Genomic DNA, 19,680 nt, shown 5'->3' with positions numbered 1-19,680 from the left:
AGTTCTAAAAGTTCTAAATTGTTGTCTTTTCCTGGGGAGAAAATAGCTCTGTTGAAATGTGATATTAAAATTCAAGATGTCTGAATATAAAAACAGGAAAAAAATATGCAATGACTATGACAGGTTTTGCTTCTGGGATGAGGAAGCATCACTAAGAGACAGAGAATAACAGCTTTTTATGCTCCTTGTTTTTCTATCAAGACTGATATTTAAACTGTTAGTATTAAGACCAACTCAGACTATCTTCATCAAGGTGTTTTGTAATAAGCTTTTAAAATAAGTTAATGTTTACATTTTAATCTTAATAGTAAAAAATGTGGGATATCAAAATTGTTAGTAAGTGTGTGAAATTAAATGTTTAGTTAATTGAAAGTGTGATATAGTTATATAAAAAAATCAGAGATAATGATATCTGGAATAAAAATCCTTTTTATGTGAAAATTAATAAAAAAGGAGAAAGACCTAAAACATATTTTTCTCTAAACAAGAGACTAATGATTATGTTAAACTGTATGAATTTTTTATTAATTTATAAATATACCATGTGAATATCAACATACTTTATTTCAGTACAAATACAAAGAAGGCTATCGCAAGCAGCTTGGCCACCACATAGGGGCCCGTAACATAGAGGATGATCCAAAGATGATGTGGTCGATGCACGTAGCCAAGATCCAGAGTGACAGGGAGTACAAGAAAGCCTTTGAGAAGACAAAGACACACTTCAGTAGCCCAGTGGACATGCTGGGAATCGTGTTGGCCAAGAAATGTCAGGAGCTGGTCAGCGATGTTGATTACCGCCACTATCTGCATCAGTGGATCTGTCTGCCGGACCAGAATGATGTTATCCATGCTAAGAAAGCCTATGATCTACAGAGTGATGTGAGTAAATCATAAAATTTGTAATACATAATTAAATATACTGGGTCTTACATAATAGAATTTTTAAAAGATACATAGTTGCTTGCATCAGACATGTTGATAGAGATGAAATAATTAATATTCTATCATCAAATTTGTGCTTAATCATATATTCTCAGTCCTCAGCCTGAGATGTAATTTGTGTGTACCTCTGTTATTTGTGGAGCTCTTCAGTAACTCTATTCTTTTTGTTATTTAATAATTATTTTAATAAATCTTCAAAAATAACAATTGTTTTCAAAACTATGTCCTTCTACTATGCAGAGATATATAAAATTGTTCATGTAGACTAGAATATGCTTATTTATAATTATTTTAATATTTGATCACACTTGCACATATATAATGAACTTTCAAATTTTTTCAGGCTGTTTACAAATCAGACCTGGAATGGCTAAGAGGTATTGGATGGGTTCCTATTGGTTCCATGGAGGTTGAAAAAGCCAAGAAAGCTGGAGAAATCCTGAGTGAAAGGAAGTATCGTCAACCAGCAGACCAAATTAAATTTACTAGTGTGACAGATTCTTTGGCCATGGTCTTAGCCAAGCAAAATGCTGAGATAATGAACAAGGTGAGGTTTTGGGTTTTTTTGTTTTGTTTTGTGCTTTAGCAAAATCACTAGTATTACTAGCTAATAGAAATTGTTCATTATGTGAAAAATATAAAATACAAAGACTAAACACTGCCATTGTGGACTTAGAGAAAACGAATGTCCAAATTCAGCCTTTGCACAGGAAAGCTCTTATTTCAGGGGTCTGTCTGAACTGAACACTTAGTAAAAATGTCAAAAAAATTCACTTAAGTCACATATTTTTCAAGAGTAATACTAAAAATTTTGGTGAATTTCCCTCTTCCTCCCATCTCAGCTGAAATCCTATTTTAAAATGTTTGTTTGATATGGTTTTTCTGGTTTTTTTAATGCTACTTCACTATACAAAGCTCATCTCTGACAGAACAGGCTAAATTTTTTTGCAGTTCTTAGACAATACTGTGAAATCTGCAGAAATGATGTTCCAGCAAGGTGTTAGGGTATGTTCCGAGGTGGTGGTGCCATGACCATGCTATTAAGATAGGATGTAGCAGAATACTGAGGCTTTTACAGCAGCTGCTATAACGATGTATTGTTGACTGAATGTCATACTGCATGATGAACAAGTTATGAGGAAATAGCTTATGTTCCCTGGAAGTGAAGCTTCTGAATTTATCTCAGACCTGGAGGATGCAAGTCACAAAATACCTGCTCCTTCTCTTTAATAAGAAACATCAGTCAAACAACTCATACAGATACAGCAGAATAATGAATGTAGTTTTCCTCCTACAGCAGTTTCCCAGCAATCCTAAATCAATGAATTGTTCTGCCAACTTAGCCTGAGAAATAATGAGGAAGGACAAAGCTTCCTTCTTGAGCTGTTCAGTGAGAAGCTTTGCTATGACAGGGTAGTCAAAGCTTGCTTGAACTACCCCTCACAGTTTGTAAAATACTTTCTTTGGACAAATTTATTAGTTTAGTTACATATATCTTGTTCTGCTTTAAGATTACTTTTCTTGTATATTATGGATATATTTTTGATAACTATTGCTTTCAAATTTGCGGTCTTTCCATCATGACACACATAAAGAAACTTTTTAAAGGAATGTGTTTTCCTCTCTCTAGCGTTTATACACAGAAGCCTGGGATGCAGACAAAACATCAATTCACGTCATGCCTGACACACCGGATATTTTGTTAGCGAAGGCCAATGCAGCTAATGTTAGCCATGTAAGAACATTTAAACATATACTGAAGTAATGGAAATTCAGAAATTAAGTAAGGATTTCTTTAACCATAATGATCTTCTAAAATATGCATTCATGAAAATTTTAAGAAAAAATTATGAAATGTAGAAATTCCGTATTTCTGAATATTGAGAAGCCATTTTCTGTCTTCTTTTGTGTAGAAACTTTATATACAAGCCTGGGAAGAGGCCAAAAAGAAGGGTTATGATATGAGGGCTGATGCAATTCCAATCCGAAGTGCAAAGGCATCAAGAGATATTGCGAGTGATGTACGTTTTTCCTTTACGTTTATTTTCTATTACCTTGAGAAACAAGATTGAAGTAATCAGCTATGTACAAATTAAAAAAAAAGGTATATCAGATTCATCTTGAAAGCCTACTAACAAAGAATTCACTGCAGAAAGAAAGTGGACAACAGTTTCCAAAGGGAACATTGAATTATAAATCCTGACATTAAGCAGATATTAGAAAATAATAAACTACAATGAAAATAAACAAAATCTGTGGATCAAGAATGCATTAGAGATTTCTAAACTCTGAATGAGTATATTTCATAACATAAAAAAAAAATTGTGATCAGAAGCAATATGAAATTATGGGAAATTCATCCCAGATTCACTGTTTCATTTAATACTTCTTTTTTGCATTTCTAGTACAAGTACAAAGAAACGCACGAGAAGCAGAAAGGCCACTACATCGGGTGCCGAACTGCCCAGGAGGATCCCAAACTGTCGTGGGCTGCGCGTGCCATGTTGCTGCAGAACGACCGAATTTACAGGAAGGCGTACCATGACTCAAAGGCCCAGATCCACATACCAGTCGACGCAATGTCAGTGCAGGCAGCCAAGGAGTGCCAGAATCTAGTCAGTGATGTTGACTACCGCCAGTACTTTCACCAGTGGACCTGTCTGCCTGACCAGAATGACGTGATCCATGCAAGGAAGGCCTACGACCTACAGAGTGATGTGAGTGAGAGTAACTGTAGAAAAGCTGTATGGCAGGTGTGTGAGGCTCTGTTTGCTAGTGACTGTGCAAATATCCTTTCAAATGGACGTTCACGAACCTGCAGTCAGTCCTGGTATGTTTATTTTAATTCATCTGGATGACCCTTTCCGAATCAGTAGTGTTTTCATCTGGGAGGCCAGAAATATTCCGGGCAGTTCATAAGGAGGCCGTGGTTTTTTGTTCCGCTCTAGAATGTTTGCTTGCAGCCTGCTTGCAGATTATGCCACTGGTTTGCATGCAGCGAGTACCTTTAGAAGTACCTTTGTTGCTGTGCAAATCAGGGGTTTAGCTGTGTGTGGGAAGGACCTGGTGCGCCATGGTCTCCTTGACTGCTTGTTGTGTAACTGTGAGAGAAGGAGCTTGGGGAAAGCCTTGTACGAAACCTCTCTGCACATAGAGTTGTCTCTGCAACGTTGATAACCCTTGGCTTTTTTGTAGAATGTGTACAAGTCAGACCTGGAATGGTTGCGAGGCATTGGCTGGTTGACAGAAGGTTCTGTGGACGTGGTCAAAGCAAAGAAAGCCCAGGAGCTCCTGAACGAGAGGTTGTACCGCACACGGCCAGAGGAGTTGAAATTCACTAGCGTTACTGACTCGCCAGACGTCGTCCAGGCTAAGATCAATGCTTTGCAGATCAGTGACGTAAGCTTACCTTTCACTTACCTTTTCCTTTATGTGAGGGCATTTCTTTTGTTTTGTGGTGGACAGCAGAATTTCTACCGTGGGAATGACTAATTGGAAAGTATTGCAAATCAGAATTACTAAAGAATTCCTGTTGGTGTTTTTTTTTCTCAGTGTTCAGACCATAGTGAAATGTCATTATGCTTCCTTTCTCCTTTAGCATCTGTATCGTGAAGCCTGGGACAGAGACAAGACGCAGATTACCATACCTTCTGATACTCCTGTAATGCTGCAGTCCAAAGTCAATGCTCTCAACATCAGCAACGTAAGAGAATGAAATCATTAGGCACATGAAGCATTACTAAACTAAGAGTATGACAATTGCTCTTCCAGAGTAGGTTTTAAGAAAGGGAGTTGGTATCAGAGAGTCTTGACTGCGTGTAACAAGGGCAATTAATTTTCTTTGCAGAAACATTATCAGAAGGCCTGGGATGAGGCCAAGGCGAAAAGCTATGACTTAAGAGCTGATGCCATTCCCATCAAACAAGCAAAGGCTTCCAGAGACATTGCTAGTGAGGTACAGTCTTCTCTTAATGTGGTCGCTCTGTCTGTCTTTTCCTGTGTGCAGCTCAGCAGAGCTGAGTAAAGTTCGGCTCAAAGGGTTGACAGCTTAGGAAGCTGAAAGCCTTTTGTTCACAAGTCACTTTCAGGTGTAGCAATGTGTGGCTGCTTATGTTGTTTCTGTATTTCTAGTACAAGTACAAAGAAACGCACGAGAAGCAGAAAGGCCACTACATCGGGTGCCGAACTGCCCAGGAGGATCCCAAACTGTCGTGGGCTGCGCGTGCCATGTTGCTGCAGAACGACCGAATTTACAGGAAGGCGTACCATGACTCAAAGGCCCAGATCCACATACCAGTCGACGCAATGTCAGTGCAGGCAGCCAAGGAGTGCCAGAATCTAGTCAGTGATGTTGACTACCGCCAGTACTTTCACCAGTGGACCTGTCTGCCTGACCAGAATGACGTGATCCATGCAAGGAAGGCCTACGACCTACAGAGTGATGTGAGTGAGAGTAACTGTAGAAAAGCTGTATGGCAGGTGTGTGAGGCTCTGTTTGCTAGTGACTGTGCAAATATCCTTTCAAATGGACGTTCACGAACCTGCAGTCAGTCCTGGTATGTTTATTTTAATTCATCTGGATGACCCTTTCCGAATCAGTAGTGTTTTCATCTGGGAGGCCAGAAATATTCCGGGCAGTTCATAAGGAGGCCGTGGTTTTTTGTTCCGCTCTAGAATGTTTGCTTGCAGCCTGCTTGCAGATTATGCCACTGGTTTGCATGCAGCGAGTACCTTTAGAAGTACCTTTGTTGCTGTGCAAATCAGGGGTTTAGCTGTGTGTGGGAAGGACCTGGTGCGCCATGGTCTCCTTGACTGCTTGTTGTGTAACTGTGAGAGAAGGAGCTTGGGGAAAGCCTTGTACGAAACCTCTCTGCACATAGAGTTGTCTCTGCAACGTTGATAACCCTTGGCTTTTTTGTAGAATGTGTACAAGTCAGACCTGGAATGGTTGCGAGGCATTGGCTGGTTGACAGAAGGTTCTGTGGACGTGGTCAAAGCAAAGAAAGCCCAGGAGCTCCTGAACGAGAGGTTGTACCGCACACGGCCAGAGGAGTTGAAATTCACTAGCGTTACTGACTCGCCAGACGTCGTCCAGGCTAAGATCAATGCTTTGCAGATCAGTGACGTAAGCTTACCTTTCACTTACCTTTTCCTTTATGTGAGGGCATTTCTTTTGTTTTGTGGTGGACAGCAGAATTTCTACCGTGGGAATGACTAATTGGAAAGTATTGCAAATCAGAATTACTAAAGAATTCCTGTTGGTGTTTTTTTTTCTCAGTGTTCAGACCATAGTGAAATGTCATTATGCTTCCTTTCTCCTTTAGCATCTGTATCGTGAAGCCTGGGACAGAGACAAGACGCAGATTACCATACCTTCTGATACTCCTGTAATGCTGCAGTCCAAAGTCAATGCTCTCAACATCAGCAACGTAAGAGAATGAAATCATTAGGCACATGAAGCATTACTAAACTAAGAGTATGACAATTGCTCTTCCAGAGTAGGTTTTAAGAAAGGGAGTTGGTATCAGAGAGTCTTGACTGCGTGTAACAAGGGCAATTAATTTTCTTTGCAGAAACATTATCAGAAGGCCTGGGATGAGGCCAAGGCGAAAAGCTATGACTTAAGAGCTGATGCCATTCCCATCAAACAAGCAAAGGCTTCCAGAGACATTGCTAGTGAGGTACAGTCTTCTCTTAATGTGGTCGCTCTGTCTGTCTTTTCCTGTGTGCAGCTCAGCAGAGCTGAGTAAAGTTCGGCTCAAAGGGTTGACAGCTTAGGAAGCTGAAAGCCTTTTGTTCACAAGTCACTTTCAGGTGTAGCAATGTGTGGCTGCTTATGTTGTTTCTGTATTTCTAGTACAAGTACAAAGAAACGCACGAGAAGCAGAAAGGCCACTACATCGGGTGCCGAACTGCCCAGGAGGATCCCAAACTGTCGTGGGCTGCGCGTGCCATGTTGCTGCAGAACGACCGAATTTACAGGAAGGCGTACCATGACTCAAAGGCCCAGATCCACATACCAGTCGACGCAATGTCAGTGCAGGCAGCCAAGGAGTGCCAGAATCTAGTCAGTGATGTTGACTACCGCCAGTACTTTCACCAGTGGACCTGTCTGCCTGACCAGAATGACGTGATCCATGCAAGGAAGGCCTACGACCTACAGAGTGATGTGAGTGAGAGTAACTGTAGAAAAGCTGTATGGCAGGTGTGTGAGGCTCTGTTTGCTAGTGACTGTGCAAATATCCTTTCAAATGGACGTTCACGAACCTGCAGTCAGTCCTGGTATGTTTATTTTAATTCATCTGGATGACCCTTTCCGAATCAGTAGTGTTTTCATCTGGGAGGCCAGAAATATTCCGGGCAGTTCATAAGGAGGCCGTGGTTTTTTGTTCCGCTCTAGAATGTTTGCTTGCAGCCTGCTTGCAGATTATGCCACTGGTTTGCATGCAGCGAGTACCTTTAGAAGTACCTTTGTTGCTGTGCAAATCAGGGGTTTAGCTGTGTGTGGGAAGGACCTGGTGCGCCATGGTCTCCTTGACTGCTTGTTGTGTAACTGTGAGAGAAGGAGCTTGGGGAAAGCCTTGTACGAAACCTCTCTGCACATAGAGTTGTCTCTGCAACGTTGATAACCCTTGGCTTTTTTGTAGAATGTGTACAAGTCAGACCTGGAATGGTTGCGAGGCATTGGCTGGTTGACAGAAGGTTCTGTGGACGTGGTCAAAGCAAAGAAAGCCCAGGAGCTCCTGAACGAGAGGTTGTACCGCACACGGCCAGAGGAGTTGAAATTCACTAGCGTTACTGACTCGCCAGACGTCGTCCAGGCTAAGATCAATGCTTTGCAGATCAGTGACGTAAGCTTACCTTTCACTTACCTTTTCCTTTATGTGAGGGCATTTCTTTTGTTTTGTGGTGGACAGCAGAATTTCTACCGTGGGAATGACTAATTGGAAAGTATTGCAAATCAGAATTACTAAAGAATTCCTGTTGGTGTTTTTTTTTCTCAGTGTTCAGACCATAGTGAAATGTCATTATGCTTCCTTTCTCCTTTAGCATCTGTATCGTGAAGCCTGGGACAGAGACAAGACGCAGATTACCATACCTTCTGATACTCCTGTAATGCTGCAGTCCAAAGTCAATGCTCTCAACATCAGCAACGTAAGAGAATGAAATCATTAGGCACATGAAGCATTACTAAACTAAGAGTATGACAATTGCTCTTCCAGAGTAGGTTTTAAGAAAGGGAGTTGGTATCAGAGAGTCTTGACTGCGTGTAACAAGGGCAATTAATTTTCTTTGCAGAAACATTATCAGAAGGCCTGGGATGAGGCCAAGGCGAAAAGCTATGACTTAAGAGCTGATGCCATTCCCATCAAACAAGCAAAGGCTTCCAGAGACATTGCTAGTGAGGTACAGTCTTCTCTTAATGTGGTCGCTCTGTCTGTCTTTTCCTGTGTGCAGCTCAGCAGAGCTGAGTAAAGTTCGGCTCAAAGGGTTGACAGCTTAGGAAGCTGAAAGCCTTTTGTTCACAAGTCACTTTCAGGTGTAGCAATGTGTGGCTGCTTATGTTGTTTCTGTATTTCTAGTACAAGTACAAAGAAACGCACGAGAAGCAGAAAGGCCACTACATCGGGTGCCGAACTGCCCAGGAGGATCCCAAACTGTCGTGGGCTGCGCGTGCCATGTTGCTGCAGAACGACCGAATTTACAGGAAGGCGTACCATGACTCAAAGGCCCAGATCCACATACCAGTCGACGCAATGTCAGTGCAGGCAGCCAAGGAGTGCCAGAATCTAGTCAGTGATGTTGACTACCGCCAGTACTTTCACCAGTGGACCTGTCTGCCTGACCAGAATGACGTGATCCATGCAAGGAAGGCCTACGACCTACAGAGTGATGTGCGTATGTGTAGACATGTGGTAGTAGCTACTGTTGCTGTTTAATAGATTATAGCCTTATTTTGATGGTTTGATATTATACAGTCACAAAGGATTTATTTTTAGACTATTTTCTTCAGTTTTTCATGTTACTGCTATTATCTGCTCTTTTTCATCCTTTAAAAAGTATTGGTGTTACCTCTATATTTTATAAAATGTTATCTGCTGTGTTACATATGCTTTTGGAGTATTGTGATTTGGAGAGGATGAAGATTTGTCTCTCTTGCTTTGATGGGACTTACGAAATAACATCTGTTTACTACTTTGGAATCAGTTGGCTTTTGTTACTCCTGATTAGCTGAGTTGACTTGGAAATTTATTTAATTGCAAGAAAACTGTGTAACATAGCAGGTAAGATGTTTTAGTGGCTGATTTAAAAGCAGGAGGAGTCAGTGCAGCTGATTTCCTGACTTGACTTTGCTGTTTATCAGTCAACATCAGTCGCTTTTCCTCTGTTTCAGTTACGAGTTCTGGAGGTGAGATTCGTGTCCCTCGCTGAAGTATTTGCTCAGTTAAAACCTAAATAATGTTGCCTGATAGCACTTCAGGAATTATGCCAGTTAGCTCTAGCCCCCATTACCTCTATAACTGGGGTTTTTTCCTCCTTTTTGTGAAATTTTCTGGTGGGCAGCTTGATGTTTTGTTTGGACTTGTAAATTGTTGAAGTGGCTAGAGGGGACAGGAAGGCTCTTTTAAGATCTTAATACTCATCATCATTGACAGCAATTCTGTTCAGTTGTTTCCCCTCTATTTAACTTCACAGGTTTTAGAATGTATTGTTTAAGAAATGAACTACTTAAAACCAGGTTCCCAGGTTTTATTTTACTTATGACAGTGAACATCTCTTGTATATAAAAAGGATTAATGTAGCTCTAGCTGCTTTGACATTTTCTAAAACATACACTGCTTTGTATAATTCAAAATAATTAAGACAGTCATTTTAAACACAATGTTTTCCTTTTCTGACCATGTCTGATACAGGCTGTCTATAAGTCAGACCTAGAGTGGCTTCGTGGAATTGGCTGGTTGCCTAATGACTCTCCGGATGTTAAGAGAGCGAAGCATGCCCAGGATCTCCTGAGTGATAATGTGTATCGTACACGTATTGAAAGCCTGAAATACACCAGTGTTGTTGATTCTCCAGACGTTGTTCTAGCTAAAGTGAATGCCGAACAAGTCAGCATTGTACGTTACAATGTTCTTAAAGCTGTTTCAAGGCTATAAACAGTTAAAGAGAAATATCACTGCTAAAATATAAAATTGATCAGTGGTATTTTAAGTCAAGTTTAATGCTTTTCCAGAAATTTTTTTTTTTAACGATGATAATTCAGGAGATATTTATGGGATTTTATGTTACTGACAAGTGAAATTCCGTAATTACAATATCATAAAATTAACTATTTTAACAGCCAAAATACAAAGAAGCCTGGGAAAAGGACAAGACTATGATCCATATTGTGCCAGACACACCTGAAATCAACTTAGCCAAGACTAATGCTGTTAATTATAGCCAGGTATGCTTAACATTATATTTTCTACATTTCTATAAAATAATATGTGTATTCTGTGAATTTTACCATTCTAAGATGTTACTTACAAAGTTGACGATTAAGTCACGTGAATCTCATTGAAGTCTGTCCTCATACAGGGCTTGCAACATTCTCTTCTCTCTGCTGAGTATTCTTAAAGTATTCAGACATTTTAAAATAAGTGCTTGTGTACAGCTATTTAAAAATTATTAATATCACCCACCACTGAGATAATATTTTGTTGAAATGGACGAGAACCCAAGGCATATAAATATTTTCTGAACTTTTACACACACCCTTCTGTGCAGTATAGGTTACAAAACTGGTTGCAGGTACTGTACATGTTTGAAAGGCAGTAAGATTTGCAGCAGTATTTATGGCTAGGAGCAGGAGTAATGCACAAAAGATTCTCATGATATTTCAGCAAACAAATGGCAGTAAACTATGTGTTTCTTTAATGGCAAATGCCAGAGTATTTAGCATATATGTGACATTTTGCTGTCTTTTCAGAAACTGTATAAAGAAGCTTGGGATGAGTTGAAGATGAGTTGTGATTTGAGAGCAGATGCAATCCCAATCAAGGCAGCCAAAGCTTCTAGAGAAATTGCTAGTGATGTAAGTGCCAAAAGAGGCATCTAGCTCTTCCTATGCTTTAAGAGCTATTTCATGATAACTGTTGGTAATGGTGATCTTTGCTCTTTACACAGTATAAATACAAACTGGATCATGAGAAGCAGAAAGGACATTATGTTGGAGTTCCAAATGCAAAAGCAGATAAGAAAATGAAGTTTGCCCTTGGCATAGGCAAAGTTCAGAGTGAACTAGAATACAAGAAACACTTTGCCAAATGGAAGACACAGTGCCACCTACCAGTAGACATGCTATCTATCATAGCAGCTAAACATGGTCAGTCTTTGGTCAGTGATGTTGATTACCGTCATTACTTGCATCAGTGGGTCTGTCTTCCAGATCAGAATGATGTCATACAGGCTAGGAAAGCCTACGATCTTCAGAGTGATGTAAGTTAACATGAAAACTTAGTTTAACTTATTACTGTATTGTCTCTTCTTAGTCTGCTTCAGCTCTAAGTGGTAGGAATCTTCTGCTGAATTCAGTGAATTGGCTTTGCTGTTTATTAGGAATGCAAAATACATGCCAGTGTTATATATTGCCAAGTTTGAAGTGTGATAAATTCAGATATAGTGCTCATGTTGGAATTACTGCTCTCCTTTTAACCAGTGGAAGTGCCATTAGTTATCAATCTTGCTGGATTGTACAGGGAACTGTAGCTAACAGCATGGACCCTATTTTGTTTTCCCAGGCTATTTACAAATCTGATTTAGAATGGTTACGGGGTATTGGATGGTTGCCAAATGATTCGGTTGGAATCAACCATGTCAAATATGCTGGAGATCTCTTGAATGAGGTAACAAAATGTTTCTCAATACTAAAATTTTCTTAAGGGTAGTTGTAATTTAAAGTATTTTTAATGGTTAGATACTTTAATATTTTTTTAAAATAAAAAGTACAACTGGAGTACTCCCACAGCATTCATTGTGTATGGAGAGTTTTTCCTTCCATGTAAACTTTCTTGTCTTGTCTATGTATTCAGAATTGCTGTGTTAGCTATAAAATATACCAGTATAATCTGACTGTTCATCTTTTCTCTTGTATAGAGAAAGTACCGTACAAAAGTCGAAACTCTTCCATTTACTCCAGTGGCGGACAGAGTTGATTATATCACAGCAAAGAATAGTGGTGAAATTCGTAGTGATGTAAGTTTGCTAGCATGTTTCTGGGCTGTTAATTTGATCTGTATCTGTACGTGGTAGGATTTTATCTTTAAAAGGACATTTATTTTATCTTTTTAAAAAAATGCAAAAGAATTCTCAATCAGTCTCTGGGAATTCTGTGAACATATGACATAAAAATAAACAGGACTTTATTAGCCTATCTCCATCACTTATGAGGGAAGAAGCTCCTCGAGCAGAATAACATCATGCCTAGACATGTGAAAAGCCAGTGCTAGTTCTGCAACCAGCCCCTTCTTTCAGCCTTGGCCGATATCATTGGTGAACATTGACAACATGAACATAAATAGCACTTGCACTTTGGCAACCGTAATGTTTAATCCTTCTCACTTATGCCAATATGAGTTTACACTTTCTAGTTAACCACTGTGTAACAATAAACATGAGCAAAACTGGTGTGCTCTCAGCTTGCCATTCTTTTTATGTCTTTGAAGGCTAGTCTGTGAGAAGCTGGACTGTGAACATGAAATTACATGACCCTGTCTCAGTTCATGAGTTTATGTTTCTTTTTTGCTGCATGCTTCTGTTACAGAACAGGCCAAGCTAAACACTCACATTAACTCAGACACTGGTAAAAGGTTGGCAATAACAATGATACGGTTGAATTGAATGGCATACTGCCATGCAACCACATACACACATTTGGGCATGTCCTGTGCTTGGGAACATGACTCAGTGTAGATATCTGTGGTTGGGAGATGCTAGAATGCTGCATTCACAGAGAGATCATGCTTAGTAAAGAGATTTGCTCTTAAAAAGCTTAAAATCTATTGCCCTGGTTTGAACACTTCTTCCTTGGCTATTGGCTGTACATCCCTGTAGGTCAAACAGCTAGCATACCTTTGACTTCTGAATATTATCCTCTGTCCATCCAGCTGCCTTGGAACAAGTTTTCAAAATTTTCTCAGAGAAATTTTGTAATTTCTTGTCTTGTATAATTTCCTTTTTAAAAAAATTACCCATTTGGATGTATATTTAATGTGTCATGTTTAATAGCCTTGCAAATTCAGGGGTTTATACATTATTTTATGCATAAAATATGGGTCTTGGCATTATGTTTTCCCAATTTCGTGATGGTGCTGCAAGGCGGTCATTTCTTTCTCTGTTCTAGATTAAATACCACAAGGCATGGAATGAGGTCAAGTCAAATTATACTCTAACAGATACGCCACAGCTAGATATGGCCCGAGAGGCAGCCAGAATCCTTAATCAGGTATGTGATCTCTCCTTGACAGTTTATACTCACATTAATAACTCTTTCAAGCAATTTAGAAAACTTGCCTTATTAACAACCTAAGGGAAGGATTTATAATCCTTACACTTTAATATAGGTTACATATATACGGTAATAATTATCATTATAGTAGTGTTGAATTCCTCCTCACTTTTATCTTCCACAGAATTTATACAAGGAGAGTTGGGAGAAAGAAAAAGCCACTGGTTACCTCTTACCTCCTGACACTGTGCAGATCTGTCATGCCAAACGCTCAAATGATGTCCAAAGCGAGGTAATAATTTTTCTCGTTAGGAAGGCAAGTGCTTGGAAACCTGGAAATGTTAAAGGCCTTGCAAATTCAACAACAGAGACAGAAAGCTTTCCATTAGGGGTAACATCCAGTAGACTTCTCATGACCCATGAAGTCCACTGTCCTCCAAACAATGCAGCCATCTTTGTTATTATGGGTTTTACAGATATCAGCGCTGAAAGGTCAGATTCTCCTTTCCACCTTCGCTTTCTTCAGGAACAGTCCTTTCAAAATCAACTAAGGTGGACTTCGATATTTTATAAATGTTAAATAATTGAAGTGATACTATGATTATAATATATAACTATGATTTCACTTTTTGGCGTATTATGGAGGCTTCCTCCTTGAAAAACTGTAAGATGGTATGCACATTACATTTTAAACTTTTCCATAATGGATGTTAAAATTATTACGTTACTCAGTTTGAATATACATTTTATCAAAACAGTGTGATATAAATAACTTAAATAAGCATCCACTCTTCAGACAGTCTCAAATAATTTGTTACAAAAATTTATTACAAAACTAAGGCTAAATCCACTTACTAGCAAACATTTTCTAACAAGGCATTCCTCTTACGTTGAAAATACTGTTCACTGAAAAATGGTAGCATATTTGTCTAGAAAATTGTATATTTTGAAGTGGAAGGACTATACAAAGTAACATTACTGTTTGTGTCATATTTTTATCTGGTCATGTACTGAAAACCTAAGACTGCAGTTGACAACTCCCTTTCTCATCTATTATTTGTGTTGACGAAACCATAGCTGTTCACAGGTTAAAAACAGAGCAGGTACAATCAGTGTTGATTTTATACATATTTCTCCCCTCTTCCATCAGCTTAAATACAAAGCTGACTACGTCAAACAAAGAGGTCACTATGTTGGAGTTCCCAGTATGAGAGATGATCCAAAACTGGTGTGGTTTGAGCATGCAGGCGAGATCCAGAATGACAGGTTGTACAAATCAGACTATCACAAAACAAAGTCCAGAGTTCACATCCCTCCGGATATGGTGTCAGTTGTAGCAGCAAAGGAATGTCAGACCTTGGTCAGCGATATTGACTACCGCCAATACCTGCATGAATGGACATGCCATCCTGACCAGAATGACTGTATTCAGGCAAGGAAGGCCTATGATCTGCAAAGTGATGTAAGTGATATTACATACCTACTATGTAATTTCCACTTGGTTTGGTCTAAGTATATCATCCATATTACGTAAGACTGAAAAATGTCATCCTAAATTAAATAATTTCTTTCCTTTTTTATTATGTTTTATGATTTAGAATCTTTATAAATCTGATTTGGAATGGCTTCGTGGCTGTGGTTGGATTCCTCTGGATTCAGTGGAACATAAGAAAGTTAAGAATGCACAAGAACTGATAAATAAGGTAAGACAAAATATTTTAGCCGTTATGTGATTAGCTGTTCTTTCTCATGCACAGTGTTTAAGAAAATATTTCATCTCTTTGCAGAGAGCATATACAAAAGAAGCCCTTGATAATTTTTCCAATTATACCAGTGTGGTTGACACTCCCGACATTGTTTTGGCAAAGATTAATTCTGTCAATCAGAGTGATGTATGTACTTTTTTAAAAATAGAAACTGTTATATTACTAGAATTAGTAGATTACTTAATTTCTTTTGCTAAACTATACTGTGTTTAGCCTTATGTATGTGTGTGTGTGCATATGCATGCTTCATTAATAATAGACTTTTTTACTCGGGTAAATAAGTTTAATAAGAAGTGATATAAATTAACAACACAATATTGCTATCCAAAATAATTTTGTATTTTTCTGTAGAAGAATATAGCATGTCCCTTATTTAGAGTTTACATAGATTTTGATTGTATTAGTTTAAAATTGAGTCCAGTTCTTGGTCAATAGCAGTTAGTTGTATAATGCTAGTGGAGTTCCTGCTGTTGCTACTAACATGTATTTGCTGATCGGTATGTTTAATTTCACTAGAATGCTGTGTGGATTTTGTGGTGTGACATACTGATGACATTTGCCTGTGTATAATAGTGGTTGTGACATACTACACAACATTACTGAAGATATGATAACATAACAGAAAATTAATGTCTACTTCTAATAGATGGACTAGCTGGGATAATTTATTTCTCCTGTGGAATTAACATTGTGTTTGTTTTCTTTTGTAGTTAAAATACAAGGAAACATTTAACCTTGAAAAAGGCCAGTATATTGGGTCTGATGATACTCCTGCGCTGAACCATGCCAAAGATATGTCCTTACTATACAGTGATGTAAGATTCAATAAATATCTAAGCTTTAATTTGTTTGTTTTGAAAGCAACAGAATGTGGAGTGGACTTTCGAAAACTGTTCTATTTCTGTTTCTGTCATTAGTCTGCTGGGTGGCACTGGGAAAGTTATTTAATCTCTTTTTTTCTTCAGTTTTTCCCAGTTTGGATCATTGGGATAAGGATAATTTCTTTCCTTATTGAACTGATCTTGAAGCACTGCTGTGTGGTGTTTGGAATTAGTATTAGCAGTATCAGTAGTAGTAGTAGTAAGTTTGTGTGACAAAACCAATTTATAATTCCATCCAATAATATCTTCCGAGACTACTGATAAAATTTACATTTATTTTTTATGAGAGGAAAATTTTAGATTATTTGTGTTATTAAGCAGTTGTTTTTGAGTAGTCTCACTAATTTTAATGAGAAACCTCTAATTTTTGAAAATGTAAGTGGCTACTCATTCATACTACTAGGTGCTTCATAATTTAGTCTGAAGGTAAATATGATGCATTAGAAAAGTGCCACTGACACAGTTAATGCTCTTATAATAAACAATAGTATTACTTGAAGATTTTTCAGAGTTTTGAACATGTGTTTATAAAATTATTAATGTCATTTCTATACCGCACTTTTAAACAAGAGTTCATATCTACATTTTGGATATTTTACTCTTCCAGAGGAGAAATGTTGAATTCCAAATATAGTAAAGAAAGCAGAGATCAGCTCAAATTTGTGCTCAAGTACCTTCCTGAATTGGAACACTTACTTTGTTTGCCTTACTCACAATGAATAAGTGTTCAAAATGAATATTCTTCATTTGCTCTATGGGGACAATTCATGGAATAAGGAACTGCGCTATAGAAGTAGTCATATTCCATGTGCATATAAATGGTAGAGTCGGGTTTCTTGGAAAGTATAATGGATTTTTTTATCAAAAGCTGTATGTGTTTTGTTTGTCTAGAAACTCTATAAAAAAGCTTGGGAAATCAGCAAGCCCATTGGATATACTTTGGATGAGAAATATATTCCAGTTGTTGGAGCGAAGCGTGCAAACTACATAAATAGTGAGGTTAGTATGAGTTTTCCATTCTTTCTCTTTTTTTTCCTATATGTTGTTAGAATGAAGTTTAAAATTTCCACATTAATATTTTGCAGCTTAAATATAAGGAAATATATGAGAAGCTGAAAGGCCATTACCTGGCTGGGAAGGAGATTGGTGATTTCCCTAGTGTCATTCATTCGCTAGCATTCCAGAAAATGAGGAGCGCGGTAAGGAGAGAATTAGTCTTGCTGTAGTATCTTCCATTTTCTTTATTTTAGTGTGACATATTTAAACATAAATAATGCAATGCTTAATAACATCAGTAGAAGTGTTTTCAATGTTTGTTTCCTGAATGGTTATTTTCTACATGGGTTGAATAATTGAACTTGAAATGATGTAGGAGATTAAGAAGGGATTTGTTTAGCTATTACACATATTAGAATAGGGAAAAAAACCTTCTTCTATTTCAGTTTAAGAATCTGAGCAGTAAGAAATAGTGCATGTAAAAAACAAAAAAGTGTTACTATTGAATTGAAGTAGGAATTTAAGAACTGGAAAAGTAAATGCACATTTGGTATTTTGTTATTATCACCACTGCACATATAGCATGTCATGCAGGGCATAAAGTTAGTATAATCCCAATTATTCTATCTTCATTTGGACAGGGAGTTTTAACTAGGTTAAAAACATGTTTGGAGAATGTGACTTTTTTTATCTTCAAGTCTTGTTAATTTGCTCACCACCTGTTAAATCTGTAAGACGGTCATTCAGAATAAGTCATGATTAATATCGAAGTTAAGATTTCATCCTACTGAATCCCATGGGAGCTTAGCTACTAAATCCAGAAAGCATGCCTCAGATTATGCTATAACCTGTAGCCTATTATAGTCAAAATTATGTGGAAAAACACTTCTCTCTTCTCACCTTTCCCCCAATCTTTCCTTTTTAGTTGGCATACAGAAAGAATTATGAAGACACCAAAGCAAATGTCCATATTCCAAGTGACATGATGAATCACGTGCTAGCCAAGAAGTGCCAGTATATACTCAGTGATCTTGAATACCGAACTTACTTCCATCAGTGGAATTGTTCACCTGAAGAAAATGATGTTGTTCAAGCCAGAAAAGCCCAGGAAATTTTGAGTGATGTATGTGTTTCATTTATTTGTTTCATATTTTAGTAGCCTTTCATGTCATTTTTTCCAAGGTATTTAAATATAAAATACTTTCAAATATCTTCCATAGTATTTAAATATGAAATTAATAACCATGGTCTTAGATTGCTTAGTAGCATAGTAGCAAAAATTACATTTTTACAGTTTTCTTTGGGACATTTTAATGGTCTGGTTATTTAGTATTCATTTGTAAATTGGAAACATTTTAAGTTAACATTTATGAAACCTTCCCAAAGGTCACTGCTATCAACGCTTAATCTCTTCTTGACTGGATGACACTGTATAGAAAGCTTACCATCTGGCACATGCAGGGAAGAGATGTGGATGTACCATGGTACAGTCAGAATGTTGCCGCACTGCAGTGATCCTTATGTATTGTAATTGGGAATGTTGTAATGTGCACAGGGGCCAGGACAGCATCCACAGTCCTCTTGGATCCAGTGGGTCTGGAGAAGACTCCTCTTCATTCGTTCGGGGTTGAGCGAATGCACACTGAATTACGACACTTTTTCATAGTACATAGTCAACAGTATCTCAACTTGGGCCAACCAACCTTCCTAATAAAATCTGATGATGTGTTAATTGCCTGGCCTATTACTATGCTGTATCATTTGGTTTAGTTTCCCTTGCCAATCCTGTGGGTAAAAATCATTGAGTCAAACTGTGAGATGGGCTAGTCTTGTCTGTGCTCACATTTAAGCTTCCAAATAGATTGGAATTACTGAAAGAGCCTTGTTCAGATTCAGTGGTAACCTTCTGCATTGAGTTTGCACAAGTGGAAGATACTGAATATAGAGAAGAAACAAATACTACTTTCTTCAAGCAGAATGCAAATTTCTTTCTAACTAAATAGTCTGTTTTCTTCCATATAGGTGGTGTATAAAGATGACTTAAATTGGCTGAAGGGACTTGGATGTTACGTCTGGGATACTCCACAAATCCTGCATGCTAAAAAATCCTATGACCTCCAGAGCCAAGTAAGTGTGGTTTCCTCAAATAAGTAAATATTTATAAGATTTTGTTCTTCCATTTATGATTCACTGGGACTGACACCTGTCCTAGTCCAGAGCAGAATGAAGTAATTCCTATTACATCAGAAATATTTTGTTCAAACTATTATAATGTGCTCTTTCAGTTTCATCTGTAGAGACATGATCACTTTTGTTATTGAAGGAGCAGAAAACTTAGGAGAATGGAAGGACAGCAAGGTTGTGTTTTTTAACAGTGAGAAGATAACGCTTTGTTTTTCTGTATGCCACCCTGTGCACAACATACTTCAGTGAGACATTTATGTTGGGAAAATAGTGTCTCTTGCCTTGCTAATTGTACTCTTAGCCTACTAGATGCTGTAGAGTGATGTGCAATTTTCATTATTCCTTAGTTCATACTGGCTATATATTAAATATTTTTTTCTATGGCCTGTTACTTTTAAAGTTGGTCTTAACTACGCCT

General features: G+C 38.0%; 1 protein-coding gene across 1 annotated transcript in view; it reads left to right on the top strand.

Moving 5' to 3' along the window:
- Positions 1-19,680, top strand: part of NEB (nebulin) — a 131,028-nt gene that overhangs the window by 58,681 nt on the left and 52,667 nt on the right. The window contains 33 exon segments of the mRNA XM_041124650.1: positions 571-882; positions 1,289-1,492; positions 2,576-2,680; positions 2,859-2,966; positions 3,351-3,662; positions 4,141-4,344; positions 4,544-4,648; positions 4,793-4,900; positions 5,077-5,388; positions 5,867-6,070; positions 6,270-6,374; positions 6,519-6,626; positions 6,803-7,114; positions 7,593-7,796; positions 7,996-8,100; positions 8,245-8,352; positions 8,529-8,840; positions 9,861-10,064; positions 10,289-10,393; positions 10,919-11,023; positions 11,116-11,427; positions 11,730-11,834; positions 12,085-12,183; positions 13,331-13,432; positions 13,620-13,727; positions 14,586-14,897; positions 15,034-15,138; positions 15,223-15,327; positions 15,912-16,016; positions 16,974-17,081; positions 17,168-17,281; positions 18,004-18,201; positions 19,101-19,205. Coding sequence (XP_040980584.1) covers positions 571-882; positions 1,289-1,492; positions 2,576-2,680; positions 2,859-2,966; positions 3,351-3,662; positions 4,141-4,344; positions 4,544-4,648; positions 4,793-4,900; positions 5,077-5,388; positions 5,867-6,070; positions 6,270-6,374; positions 6,519-6,626; positions 6,803-7,114; positions 7,593-7,796; positions 7,996-8,100; positions 8,245-8,352; positions 8,529-8,840; positions 9,861-10,064; positions 10,289-10,393; positions 10,919-11,023; positions 11,116-11,427; positions 11,730-11,834; positions 12,085-12,183; positions 13,331-13,432; positions 13,620-13,727; positions 14,586-14,897; positions 15,034-15,138; positions 15,223-15,327; positions 15,912-16,016; positions 16,974-17,081; positions 17,168-17,281; positions 18,004-18,201; positions 19,101-19,205 — 5,520 coding nt within the window.

The sequence above is a fragment of the Aquila chrysaetos genome, chromosome 6 (genome assembly GCF_900496995.4).
Source record: "Aquila chrysaetos chrysaetos chromosome 6, bAquChr1.4, whole genome shotgun sequence".
NCBI classification, from domain to species: Eukaryota; Metazoa; Chordata; class Aves; order Accipitriformes; family Accipitridae; genus Aquila; species Aquila chrysaetos.
Note: the sequence above shows the minus strand (reverse complement) of the source record. Positions and strands in the feature narration are given on the sequence as shown.